The sequence below is a fragment of the Jaculus jaculus genome, chromosome 9, assembly GCF_020740685.1.
Source record: "Jaculus jaculus isolate mJacJac1 chromosome 9, mJacJac1.mat.Y.cur, whole genome shotgun sequence".
Classification (NCBI taxonomy): Eukaryota; Metazoa; Chordata; class Mammalia; order Rodentia; family Dipodidae; genus Jaculus; species Jaculus jaculus.
The window spans coordinates 85,733,409-85,746,419 of record NC_059110.1 but is presented as its reverse complement, the minus strand read 5'-3'; the positions used below and the strand labels follow the sequence as shown (position 1 = coordinate 85,746,419).

Here is a 13,011-nt window from a genome sequence, read left to right as displayed (position 1 = left end):
TAGCCCAGGCTGACCTGGAATTCTCTATGTAGTCTCAGGTGGCCTTTGAACTCACAATGATCCTCCTACCTCTGCTTCCAGAGTGCTGTGACTAAAGGCATGCGCCACCACACCCAGCCATGGAAACCTTTTTGAAGTGTCCAAGTTTATCTATACTCAGAGAATCTATGTGTAAAAAAGATTATTGTGTATCAGAAGTCATATTTAGATAGCAGTACATTGAGTGAAATATATATATATATATATATATATATATATATATATAATCGTTGACTGATAACTGTAGACTATGGGAAAAGTATACAACTGGACTAATTGAAAAAACATTTCATACCTGATTTCTACCGCATACCCACTCCAGCACATGTTTGTTCTTCGGGAGCGCCCTGAAACAGTGTTAATAGACCTTATTCAGAGGACAAAGGATGCGGTAAGAGAGCTGGACAATCTGCAGTATCGAAAAATGAAGAAACTCCTTTTCCAGGAGGCACATAATGGACCTGCAGTAGAAGCACAGGAAGAAGAAGAGGTAAATGACTCAGATATTGAGTTATCTTCATTGATTTCTTTCTTTGTGTAACTTGCCCTGACAAGAACTTACCATTTATATCACTGGTTTCAAGGTAGTATTTTCTTATCAGTAGTTTGTTAAGATTCTGTTTAAGAAAAAAAGACTTTAATTACATTTGATTATATACTCTATACCTAACCCCTTTGTTGTGCCCACTGGTATAGTAAAGGCTGTAAGAAATCTTTTATTTTATTTTATCTTATTTTATTTTTGGTTTTCTGAGGTAGGATATCACTCTAGCTCAGGCTGACTTGGAATTCACTATGTAGTCTCAGGGTAGCCTCAAACTATGAGTGATCCTCCTACCTATGCCTCCCAAGTGCTGAGATTAAAGGCATGCACCACCAAGCCTGGCAAGAAATTTTCCATTAAATAAACCTATTTGTAGCCTGGTGTGGTGGCATATGCCTTTAATCCCAGCACTCAGGAGGCAGAAGTAGGAGTTGGAGGCCACCCTGAAACTCCATAGTGAATTCCAGGTCAGCCTGGACTAGAGTGAAACCTTACCTCAAAAAGAAAGAAAGGAAAGGGAAGAGAAAGGGAGGGAGGAGGGTACTTAATAGGTTGATATTGTAAGTACAGTGATTGTGATGGGGAGGTAATATGATGAAGAATGGAGTTTCAAAGGGGAAAGTGTGGGGGGGGAGAGGGAATTACCATGGGATTTTTTTATAATCATGGAAAATGCTAATAAAAATTAAAAAAAAAAAAAAGGAAGGGAGGGAGAGAGGAAGGAGAGAGAAGAGACCTATTTGTGAGCTGGATGTGGTGGAGCACCGTTTAATCCTCAGCACTCAAAGGTAGGAGGATCATTGTGAGTTTGAGGCCAGCCTGAGACTACATCATGAATTCCAGGTCAGCTTGGGCAAAGTTAGACTCTACCTCAAAAAAAAAAAAGAGAGAAAAAGAAAAAGAAGAAAAACTTGTTTTTGTTAGGCTTTTCTTATATTTTGATCATGAATTTGGAATAGATACTGCAGTTTTCATTTAACAATCTTTTCCCTTAGGAACAAGATCATGGTGTTGGCCGGACAGGAACAGTGAATAGTGTTGGAAGTAATCAGTCTATTCCTAGTATGTCTATCAGCGCCAGCAGCCAAAGCAGTAGTGTTAACAGTCTTCCAGATGCCTCAGATGACAAGAGTGAACTAGACATGATGGAAGGAGACCATACAGTGATGTCTAACAGTTCTGTCATCCACTTAAAACCTGTGAGTATTTGGATTTCAGAGGGGAAAAAAAAAATCTCAACTTATATCAGTAATTTAATTCATCTTTGAAGAATGTGGACTAGGGAAGATGGCTCAACAGGCAAGGGTGCTTGCTGCACAAGCATGAGGGCCCAAGAAAGTTTGAGGCAGGTCTATTTTAAAAAAAAAAAATGGTTTTAATTTTAATTTATTTGTTTAGATGCAGAGAGAGAGAGTGAGAGAAAAAGCATGGATGCACCAGGGTCTCTAACTGCTATTAAACAGGTTCTTGATGCATGTACCACTTTGTGCATGTGGCTTTACATGGGTACTGGGGAATTTAACCCTATTTGTTAGGCTTTCCAGTCAAGTGCCTTAACTGCTGAGCCATCTCTCCAGCCCAGCCCAGTCCAACTTTTTGATTTACTAATATCTACATAAGAAGCTGGGCACATCTGGGCATGGTAATACATACCTTTAATCCCAGCACCCAGGAGGCAGAGATAAGAGGATCACAGAGTTCAAGGCCACCCTGAGACTACATAGTAAATTCCAAGTCAGCCTAGGTTAGAGTCAAACCCTACCTCAAAGTAAATAAATAAATAAAAATTTTAAAAGCTGTGTCTTCAACAGTTAAGGCACTTTGCCTGCAAAGCCCAGGAAACCAGGTTCAGTTCCCCAGAAAGCACAAAAGCCAGAGGCACATGGTGGCTCATGCATCTGGAATTCATTTGCAGTGGCTGTAGGCCCTGGTGCACCCATTCTTTTTCTTTCATAAATAAAAAAAAAAAAAATTTTTAAAGTAAACTACTTAAAAGGAAAAAATAGTTGGGCATGGCCAGGTATGATTGCATAAACATTTTATCCTAGCACTCAGGAGGCCATGGTGGTAGGATCACTATGAGTTCAAGGCCAGCTTGAGACTACATAATGAATTCCAGGTCAACCTGGGCTAGAGTGAAACCCTACCTCGCAAATTAAAGAAAAAACAGGTTACTTCTATAACTAATAGACTGCTTCTTGACTGACTTGCTGTTTGCTTATGAGATATCCACACTGGCCCAGAGCTCATAACTATCCTTTTGAACCTTCCCAGGTGTTGAAATTACAGGTGTGAGCCACCACACCCAGCTTTTCCTTTTCTTATGTTAATGAATACACACACACACACACACACACACACACATACACACAAACACACACACGGATAGACATAGGCTCTTTAATTTTTGCATCTTTTAAATTGTTTATTATGGACAAATGGCAAAAATAGTGTTTTACACCTAGTGTGGTAGTACATGCCTGTAGTCAAAACAAAAAATACAAAATAGTATTAAGATATTTTGCTTCTAAAGCTTAAGAACCTTTGGGCTGTAAAGATGGCTAAGTGGTGAATGACTTAGGCTTGCAAAGCCTGATTGCCTAGATTTGATACCCTGATACCCACATAAAGCCAGATATACGTGGTGTATGTGTCTGGAGTTCTTGTGTAGTGGCAGGAGGCCCTAGCATGTCCATATTCATTCATTCATTTTCTCTTTCTCTCTCTCTTTCTCCCCCCGCCACACACACGTTTATTAACCCAAGTAAATAAAAACTTTTAAAATATATTTATTTATTTATTTTTGGTTTTGAGGTAGGGTCTTGCTCTAGCCCAGGCTGACCTGGAATTCACTACATAGTCTTTAGGGTGGCCTCAAATTCTCGGTGCTCTTCCTACCTCTGCCTCCTGAGTTCTGGAATTAAAGGCATGTGCTGCCACACCTGGCTGTTTTTACATTTTTTTACTGTTTGTTTCTTTGTTTCTTTTTTTATTATTTTTTATCACCTATCAGCTGCTCCCCTGCCTCCCTGTCTCTATCTCCTCTTCTCTCTTCCTTTCACTGGCTCCCCTTCTGTCCTCCCTCTTCTGCTCCACTCTTCCTCCTGCTTCCCTTTTATTCCCTCTTCTCTCCTATCTCCTCTTGTCCTCTTCTGTCTCTACTATTCCTGTATCTCTCCTCCCCATCTCTCTTTTTTTTAATTAATTAATTTATTATTAAAATATTAAAATATTTATATTGTATTTATATTAAAATATTTATTATTAAAATATTAAAATATCCCATGGTAATTCCCTCCCTCCCCCCACTTTTCCCTTTGAAACTCCATTCTCCATCATATCCCCTCCCCCTTCCAATCAGTCTCTCTTTTATTTGGATGCCATCATCTTTTCCTCCTATTATAATGGTCTTGTGTAGGTAGTATCAGGCACTTTGAGGTCATGGACATCCAGGAGGAGCACATTATAAGGAGTCCCACCCTTCCTTTGGCTCTTACATTCTTTTCACCACCTCTTCCACAATGGACCCTGAGCCTTGGAAGGTGTGATAGAGATATTGCAGTGCTGAGCCCTCCTTTGTCACTTCTTCTCGTCACCATGGTGCATTTGTTTTTACTCTTTAATATTACGTGTCTTTGAGATTTATTGATCACATTGTCTTGATTCTTTAATTTCCTTGAAGGCTTAAACTATCCACCTTACATAATATTGTCTCCTTTTTTTTCTTGTTTGCTTAGGAGGAGGAAAATTATAGAGAAGAAGGTGATCCTAGAACAAGAGCATCAGACCCACAGTCTCCACCTCAAGTATCTCGTCACAAATCACACTATCGTAATCGAGAACACTTTGCAACTATACGGACAGCATCACTGGTACATATTTCCATGACCTAAAGAGTAGTGTGTGTGTGTGTATAATTATCATGATTATTATTTATTATTATAATCATTATTTTGGTTTTTCCAGGTAGGGTTTCACTCTATTTCAGGCTGACCTGGAATTCACTATGTATTCTCAGAGAGGCCTCGAACTCCTGAGTGCCGGGATTATAGGCATGCTCCACCACACCTGGCTAGAGTAGTATATTTTTTCAAGTGTTCACTGACTTATTTACTTGAGAGAGAGATTGACAGAGACAGAAAAGAGAGCAAGAAAATGATCCCAGCAGTGCTTTTTTGTGCATTTCTACATGTGGGTACTGAGGAATCTAACCCCAGTTGCCAGGCTTTCCAAGAAAGTGTCTTTTTAACCACTGAGCTATCTTCCCAGCCTGCGTAGTATATTTTTTTTCATGTTGAGTCTTGGCAGTACAGACTTAAATAAAATATTAATTTAAAAAAAATTTTTTTCCAGTTAGGGTCTTGCTGACCTGGAATTTGCTATATAGTCTCAGGCTGGCCTCCAACTCACAGCAGTCCTCCTGCCTCTGCCACCTGAGCGCTGGGACTAAAGACGTGTGCCACCATGCCTGGCTAACTTTTTCTTTTTTGCGGCGGGGAGGGGGTTAAGGTAAGGTCTCACTCTAGTGTTCAGGCTGACCTGGAATTCACTATGTAGTCTCAGGGTGGCCTCAAACTCACAGCGATCCTCCTTCCTCTGCCTCCCAAATACTGGGATTAAAGGCATGTGCCACCATGCCCAGCTGTTTTAGAAATGTATTTTGCAAAACATTTCAACATCTAAATGCCCTACTATGAGAAATCATTCTGAGCAATACTAAACTAATGTTATCTTCAACACATTTATACAAATATTTAAAAAATATTTGTTTATTGCTGGGCATGGTGGCATATGCCTTTAATCCCAGCACCAGGAAGCAGGAGGAAGCCCACTGTGAGTTGAGAGTTGAAAACAGCCTGGGACTAGAGTGAGTTCCAGCTCAGCCTGGGCTAAAGGGAGACCCTATCTTGCAGAAAATGAAAGAAAAAAAATAAAATAAAATAAAACATGAGGAACTGGGAAAATGGCTCAGTGGTTTATAGTATGCTGGCCCAGGTTCAGTTCCCCATTACCCATATAAAAAGTATGGAAGATGTCTGATTTATTAACTAAATAATAAGCCGAATTTGTAAATCTCTTACTATAGAATGAAACTATATGTTTAGTCAGCAACAGTACCCCACCATAAATCAGATTATTCTGCAACAAGTAAATAGCACTTTAGACAAAGCCAGTGGCAAAAAAAAAAAAAAAAAAAGTCTGTTTAATGTTTTAATGTCTCAGTGCTGTCAAGTAATCTTTCTTTCTGTTTTGTTTTATTTTGTTTTTTGAGGTAGAGTCTCACCGCAGTCCAGGCTGACCTGGAATTCACTATGTAGTCTCAGGGTGGCCTTGAACTCAGAGATACTACTATCTCTGCCTCCCGAGTGCTGGGATTAAAGGCATGCACCACCACGCCCAGCTCCAAGTAATTTTTCTATTCTAAATTTTGACTTCCTGACGTTAGTTAAAGATACTTGTAAGTTATGAATTCAATAAAAGACCAGAAAAAGATTCATATTCTTAAAGACAGTCATTTTGTTTAAGTAGAATATTTAGAAGGTTATGTAAATTTTGCTCAAATAAGTTTAACTGCTATAGTCATTATAACTACTTTATACCTTTACCCAATCAACGTTCTTCCTTGATTTTTCTTCTTATAATAAACTACATAGTTGGGCATGGTGGTGCATGCCTTTAATCACAGCGCTCGTGAGGGAGAAGTCGGAGGCAGTATTACCATGAGTTCGAGGCCATCCTGAGACTACATAGTGAATTCCACGTCAGCCTGGGCTAGAACAAGACACTGCCTGGAAAAACCAAAAAAAAATAAATAAATAAAAATAATTACATAGATCTTTCTTAAGTAGTTTGAAAATTTTGTATAATTACACACAGCTATTATCACCTAAAATAAGAGATGTCACTGGGTGTGGTGGTATACGTCTTTAATCCCAGCCCTTGGGAGGCAGAGGTAGGAGGATCATTGAGTTTACGGCCACCCTGAGACTACATAGTGAATTCCAGGTCAGCCTGGGCTAGAATGAAACCCTACTCAAAATAAATAGAGAGAGAGAGATGTCAGGTTTCTCATAAAGTTGTCATATTGTCTTTTTTGTTGTTGTTTTATTTTTTTCAGGGTAGGCTGACCTGGAACTCTCTGTAGGTCCAAGCTGGCCTTGCACTCACAGTGATCCTCCAACCTCAGTCTCCTGAGTGCTGGGATTGAAGGTGTATGCCATCATGCCTGGCCTTGTTTAGTTAAATTAAATTTAGTTACTTATTTATTTTAGGTTTTTCAAGGTAGGGTCTTGCTCTAGCCCACATTGTCTTACTGTGTAGTTTCAGGCTGGCCTGGTGATCCTCCTACCTCTGCCTCCCAAGTGCTGGGATTAAAGATGTGTGCCACCACTGCTGGCTTTATTTTATTTTTCAAAGAAAGGTCTCACTTGTAACCCATGCCTATCTGGAACTCGCTATGTATATATCCTCTTATCACAGTGCTGGGATTAAAGGCATGAACTACCAGCCTGGCATCTCAGAAATTTCTCTTTATGCTTTTTAGTCAGTTCCTCACTCCCATCACCATCATTTTCTGTTGTTTCAAGCTTGTTAACTTTGAATGTTTTGAGATCTCTTCTGCAGAGAATCACACAGAATATACTCTCATGTATCTGGCTAGTGTTTTTATTTTTAAATTTTATTTTTATTTACTTATTAGAGAGAAAAGAGGCAAATATAGAGAGAGAATGGGCACACTAGGGCCTTCAGCCACTGCAAACAAGCTTCAGACACATGTGCAACCTGTGCATCTGACTTATGTGGGTCCTGGGGAATCTCACCTGGGTTCTTTGGCTTCGCAGGCAAGTACCTTAACTGCTAAGCCATCTCTCCATACATTTAAAAATATATTTTCCAAAATTTCTTATTTGAGAGAGAAAATGGGCATGCTAGGGCCTCTAGCCACTGCAAATGAACTCCAGATGTGTGTGCCACCATGTACCTCTGGTTTACAAGGGCACTAGGGTATTGAACTTGGGTCCTTTGGCTTCATAGGCAAGCGCCTTAACCACTAAATCATCTTTGCAGCCCTGGCCAATGTTTTGACATTAGTTAGTGAAGTGCTCAGCGGAGTTCAGTCGTTTTCATTGCTGTAGTTTTCCAATGTATGTATACACTACAATTTTTTCAAATCTGTTCTATTGATGAACATTTGCTTTGTTCCCTTTGGGTATATTACTTAGAAATTATTTTAAACATTCATGACCATATCATTATGAGCATTATCTTTTATTTATTTTTGATAAACTATTAAGAGTAGCTTTGTTGAGTTATATGGTATATATTCATTTAGCTTCCAAGAAAACCCTTCTCAAGAATGGTTTAAATCAGCCAGGCATGGTGGCTTATGCTTGTTATCTATTTGGCTCATTTGCTTTTTTTTTCCCCCTTTGAAATAATGATGCGATATGTTGTCCAGCGTAGAACTCCTGGTCTTAAGAGATCTCCTCTCTCCTACTCCCAGGTAGTTGAGGCTATAGGCATGTTGCATATGGCTGTTTCTAGTTTTCCTTCTATTTCTTGATCTCTTTAGCATATACTTATGGCAATACATGACTGCCTGGATTACTGTTGTGCCCACCATCCAGTTTTATTTTCCTCAAGAGTAGTTTGTCTACTCTGGATCCTTTATATTCTTACAGAAATTTTAAGAGTTGGCTCCTCTATAGCTATTTAAAAACAAAACAAAAAAAAAAAGGCTGGAGGGATGGCATAGTGATTAAGGTGCCTGCAAAACCAAAGGCTCCCAGTTTGATTCCCCAGGACCCACGTAAGCCAAGTGCACAAGGGAGCACATGTCTGGAGTTCATATCCAGTGACTGGAGGCCCTGGCACGCCCATTCACTCTCTTTGCCTCTCTCACTCTCTCAAATAAATAGAAATACTTTTAAAAAAAATAGGCTGCAAATTTAATTGAAAACTGCTAATATTAGAATCTGTTGTGTTAGTTACATACATAGATCATAGTAGTATTCAAAATGCTTTATTATTATTGCCATTGTTAATTTAGATATTAGATACAGGGTATATTTGCTGTATAGCTCTTGCTTGCCTTGCCTACTACTCATTTTGTAGCCTAAGCTGGCCTTCAATTCTTTATACTCCTGTTCTGTCAGCCTCCAAACTGCTGGGATTACAGGTCTACAGCACCACACCCAGCTTTCTAAATGCTTGTGAAAGAAAAATGTTTTGATTTTTTTGGTTTGTTTGGTTTTTCAAGGTAGGGTCTCATTCTGCTCCAGGCTGACCTGGAATGAACTATGTAGTCTCAAGGTGGCCTCGAACTCACAGCAACCCTCCTACCCCTCTGCCTCCCTAGTGCTGGGATTGAAGGCGTATGCCACCATGCCTGGCTTGTTTTGCTTTTTTTTCTTCTCCTCCTCATCATTCATCATTCATCTTCTCTTCTTCCTTCCTCCTCTTATTTTTTTCTTCTTTACCATTGTTTGTATGTCCAGGTTACAAGGCAAATGCAAGAGCATGAACAAGACTCTGAGCTTAGAGAACAGATGTCTGGCTATAAGCGAATGAGGCGGCAACATCAAAAGCAATTGATGACTCTGGAAAATAAACTAAAGGCTGAGATGGATGAACACCGCCTCAGATTAGACAAAGATCTTGAAACTCAGCGTAACAATTTTGCTGCAGAAATGGAAAAACTTATCAAGAAACATCAAGCGGCTATGGAAAAAGAGGTAACTGTGCAATATTACTTATTTATTTTACATCTCAGAAATAACTCATAGCTTTTTTTTTTTTTCTTTTTTCCCCAAGGTAGGGTCTCACTCTGGCCTAGGCTGACCTAGAATTCACTGTGTAGTCTCAGGGTAGCCTCGAACTCATGACGATCTTCCTACCTCTGTCTCCCCAGTGCTGGTATTAAAGGCATGCACCACCATGCCCAGCATCATAGCTTTTTTGTTTGTTTTTCAAGGTAGGGTCTTGGCTCTAGTTTAGGATGACCTGAAATTCACTATGTAGTCCCAGGGTGGCCTTGAACACATGGCGATCCTCCTACCTCTGCCTTCCGAGTGCTGGGATTAAAGGACTTCATCTGGCAACTCATAGCCTTTTGATATCAGGTTATCTTTTTCCAGACATTAAGTAACTTAATTCAGGAATGAGAGAACTACTTACGTAACGTGGATAAGTCTTCCTGTAAGTGATGTTAAGTCAGTCACAAGCAAAGAAGGTTCTTGTGTGTTTTTGCTTTCACTGATTGTGTAAATGAGTGTGTGGATTTTGAGTGTGTGATAAACTGATGTGTATAAATTGATATGTTTTACTATCAAGTACTAGATCTGGGAACTAATATTAATTAATGGGGATCAATCCCTGATACTTGATAGTTTCACAATGAGCCATTTGTCTGTTCTAGGCTTTTGTTATGTTAAGGTTATCTAAGAATTAGTTTTTTGGAAATATTTTTTAATATTTACTTATTTGAGACAGAAAGAGGCAGAGAAAGGGGGAGAGAATGGGTGCACCAGGGCTTCTAGCCACTGCAATTAAATTCCAGATACATGCGCCCCCTTGTTTATCTGACTTATGTGGGAACTGGAGAATTAAACCTGGGTCTTTAAGCTTTGCAGGCAAACATCTAACTAAGTGATCTCTCCAGCCCTTATCTAAGAACTTTGATAAGTCCTTGGCTATACCACCCTGAATGCAGCTGAGGGTCCAATTTCGGAAGCTAGGCAGTGTTGGGCCTGGTTAGTACTTGGATGGGAGAACTTTGATAAATATAACAATAAATAATTTATGCCTCAAAAAGCCATTTGTGATTCTTTTCTCTGTTTTTTATAAACCTTATTTAAATTTATATAGCATTCTTATTTTCATTATTTTGAGATAGAGAGAAAGAGGCAGAGAGAGACACCGAATAGACGTGCCAGGGCCTTAGCTGCTTTAGATGAACTCCATACATGTGTGTCCCCTTGTGTTCAAGTGCAACATTGCACACTCGTGTCACTGCACCTGGCTACATACCTAGGACCTGGGGATTCGAACATGAGTTCTTAGGCTTCACAGGCAAGCACCTTAAGTCATCTCTCCAGCCCTGCATAGCATTTTTATATCAAATAATAGCTGAAGTTTAATAAAGAATAAGATTAAAACTTGACAGTTTCAGCCAGGCATGGTGGTGCACGCCTTTAATCCCAGCACTCAGGAGGGAGAGGTAGGAGGATCACCGTGAGTTTGAGGCCACCCTGAGAAGAATACAAAGTCTAGTCAGGTCAGCCTGGGGTAGAGTGAGACCCTACCTAAAAAAACAAAAAATAAAAATAAAATGAAATAAAACTTGACAGTTTCAGATTAACTCATTTGATTATTTACAAATAAGTATCATTACTATATGATGTAGGTATATCAGCTAGAAATAACCAGTGCATTATTATGTATTCTTTTATTTTGTTTTTTCTTTTTCTTTTTAGAGAGAGAGAATTGTTGCAGGTATTGCAGTTGCACTCCAGGCGCTTGCACCACCTCGTGGGCTTGTGAGACCTTGTGCTTGCCTCACTTGCTATAGCTGGCTTACATGGGTCCTGGGGAATCAAACCTGTTTCCTTTCATTTTGCAGGGAAGCATCTTAACCACTAAGCCATATCTCAAACCCTATTATGTATTCTTAAAACCTTTTCATATGTTTTTGTTGTTCCATCAGTTTCATTTTATTTTGCTAATGATGCTTATCAAGATTGTTGTAAACTCAGTAAATTCACATAGCATCATCAAAATGTGTCCAAGTAGTCTTGATTGAAACATTATTATAAACTACCCTGTTTTCTTCCCTGTCCCCTCACAAAGAAAATCTCAGTTTTGGTTTAGTTTGGTTTCTTGGAGTAAGGTCTTTCTTTAACCCAGGCTGACCTGGAATTCACTATGTAGTCTCAGGCTGGACTCGAACTCATGGTGATCCTTCTCCCTCTGCTTCCCAAAACTGGGATTAAAGGCATGTGCCACCATGCCCAGCAAAAAATTTCTTAGAATAGTAGGGAATTTGGTAATATAAGTTACATTGTAAGTCAATATTTGATTTTGAAATAATTTGATGAAACAGTATACAGATAATCAGAGTCCTGTTAGGTAACAAGAACCTATGAATATGAGCCTGGGAAGAAGTACATACAAACATGTTTAGGAAAATAATTCATTTTTATTTTATTTATTTGTGATTTTTTTTTTTTTTTGCTTTACTTTTTTTATTTGAAAGAGAGAGAGAAAGAAAGAAAGAAAATGGGCACACCAGGGCCTCTAGCCTCTGCAAATGAACTCCAGATACATTCACCATCTTCTACATCTGGCTTACATGGGTCCTGGGGAACCCAAATGTGGTTTCATGTGATGCTGTTGATCAAATCCAAAAGTGCCTTAACCACTAAGCCATCTACTCATTAAACAGGATTTGCAGTGTGATTAAAAATTTGTCTAAGGGCTGGAGAAATGGCTTAGCAGTTAAGGTGCTTGCCTGTGAAGCCTAAAAACCAATATATGACTCTCCAGGTCCCACCTAAGTCAGGTGACACATGTGCCCAAGGTCGCACATGTGTACAAGGGGATGCACAGGCCTGAATTCAATTACAGTGGCTGGAAGCCCTGGTGCACCAATTCTCTCTCTCGTTCTTATTCTCACATTAAAAACAATTGTCTAATTCAGGTTTGGTTACACATGTCTATAATCCCAACACTTGGGAGGCTAAGACAGGATTGTAAGTTGAAGAAGATCTGGGACTGTAGCTCAGTTGGTAGAGTGCTTGCCTAGAATGCACAAAGTTTTGGATTTGATCCCCAGCACCACATGAAACCAGGCATGGTGGCACAGGTGGTAATCCCAGCACTCCAAAGGTAGAGACAAGAAAATCAGAAGTTTAGTGCCATTCTCAACTACATGGCCAACTCAAAGCCAGCCTGAGCTACGTGAGAGCCTATCTCAAAATAAAATAACACTCTGGGCATGGTGGCTCATGCCTTTAATCCCAGCACTTGGGAGGCAGTGGTAGGAGGATTACCGTGAGTTCAAGGCCACCCTGAGACTACATATTGAATTCAGGTCAGCCTGGGCTAGAGTGAGACCCTACCTTGAACCCCTCCCCTACCAAAAAAAAAAAAAAAAAACAGAAAAGTTGAAGCAAACCCAGCTATGGCTACATAGCACATTCACAGCCTGGGTGCACAGCAAGGCTCCCTGTCAAAAAGGCCTAGAGATAATAGCTCAGTGGTAGAGAACTTCCCTCAAACATGCATGGCTCTAGATAAGATTCCCTAGCAGTGACCTTAAAAAAAACAAACAAGATAAAACAAAACAAAACACTGTGTGACCTAGAAAACATCAGGATTGCTGCCCAGCAAAATGTTTATGTTGAGTATTTCTAGGTGCTAAAGTCACA

The 13,011-nt window shown here is 39.6% G+C and overlaps 1 protein-coding gene across 3 annotated transcripts in view; it reads left to right on the top strand.

The window, feature by feature from the left end:
- Positions 1 to 13,011, top strand: part of Taok1 (TAO kinase 1) — a 183,879-nt gene that overhangs the window by 125,828 nt on the left and 45,040 nt on the right. For all 3 annotated transcript variants that reach the window (XM_045158532.1, XM_045158530.1, XM_045158531.1), the window contains 4 exons: positions 362 to 529; positions 1,579 to 1,782; positions 4,321 to 4,455; positions 9,082 to 9,318. In XM_045158532.1, coding sequence (XP_045014467.1) covers positions 362 to 529; positions 1,579 to 1,782; positions 4,321 to 4,455; positions 9,082 to 9,318 — 744 coding nt within the window. The remainder of the gene's footprint in view (positions 1 to 361; positions 530 to 1,578; positions 1,783 to 4,320; positions 4,456 to 9,081; positions 9,319 to 13,011) is intronic.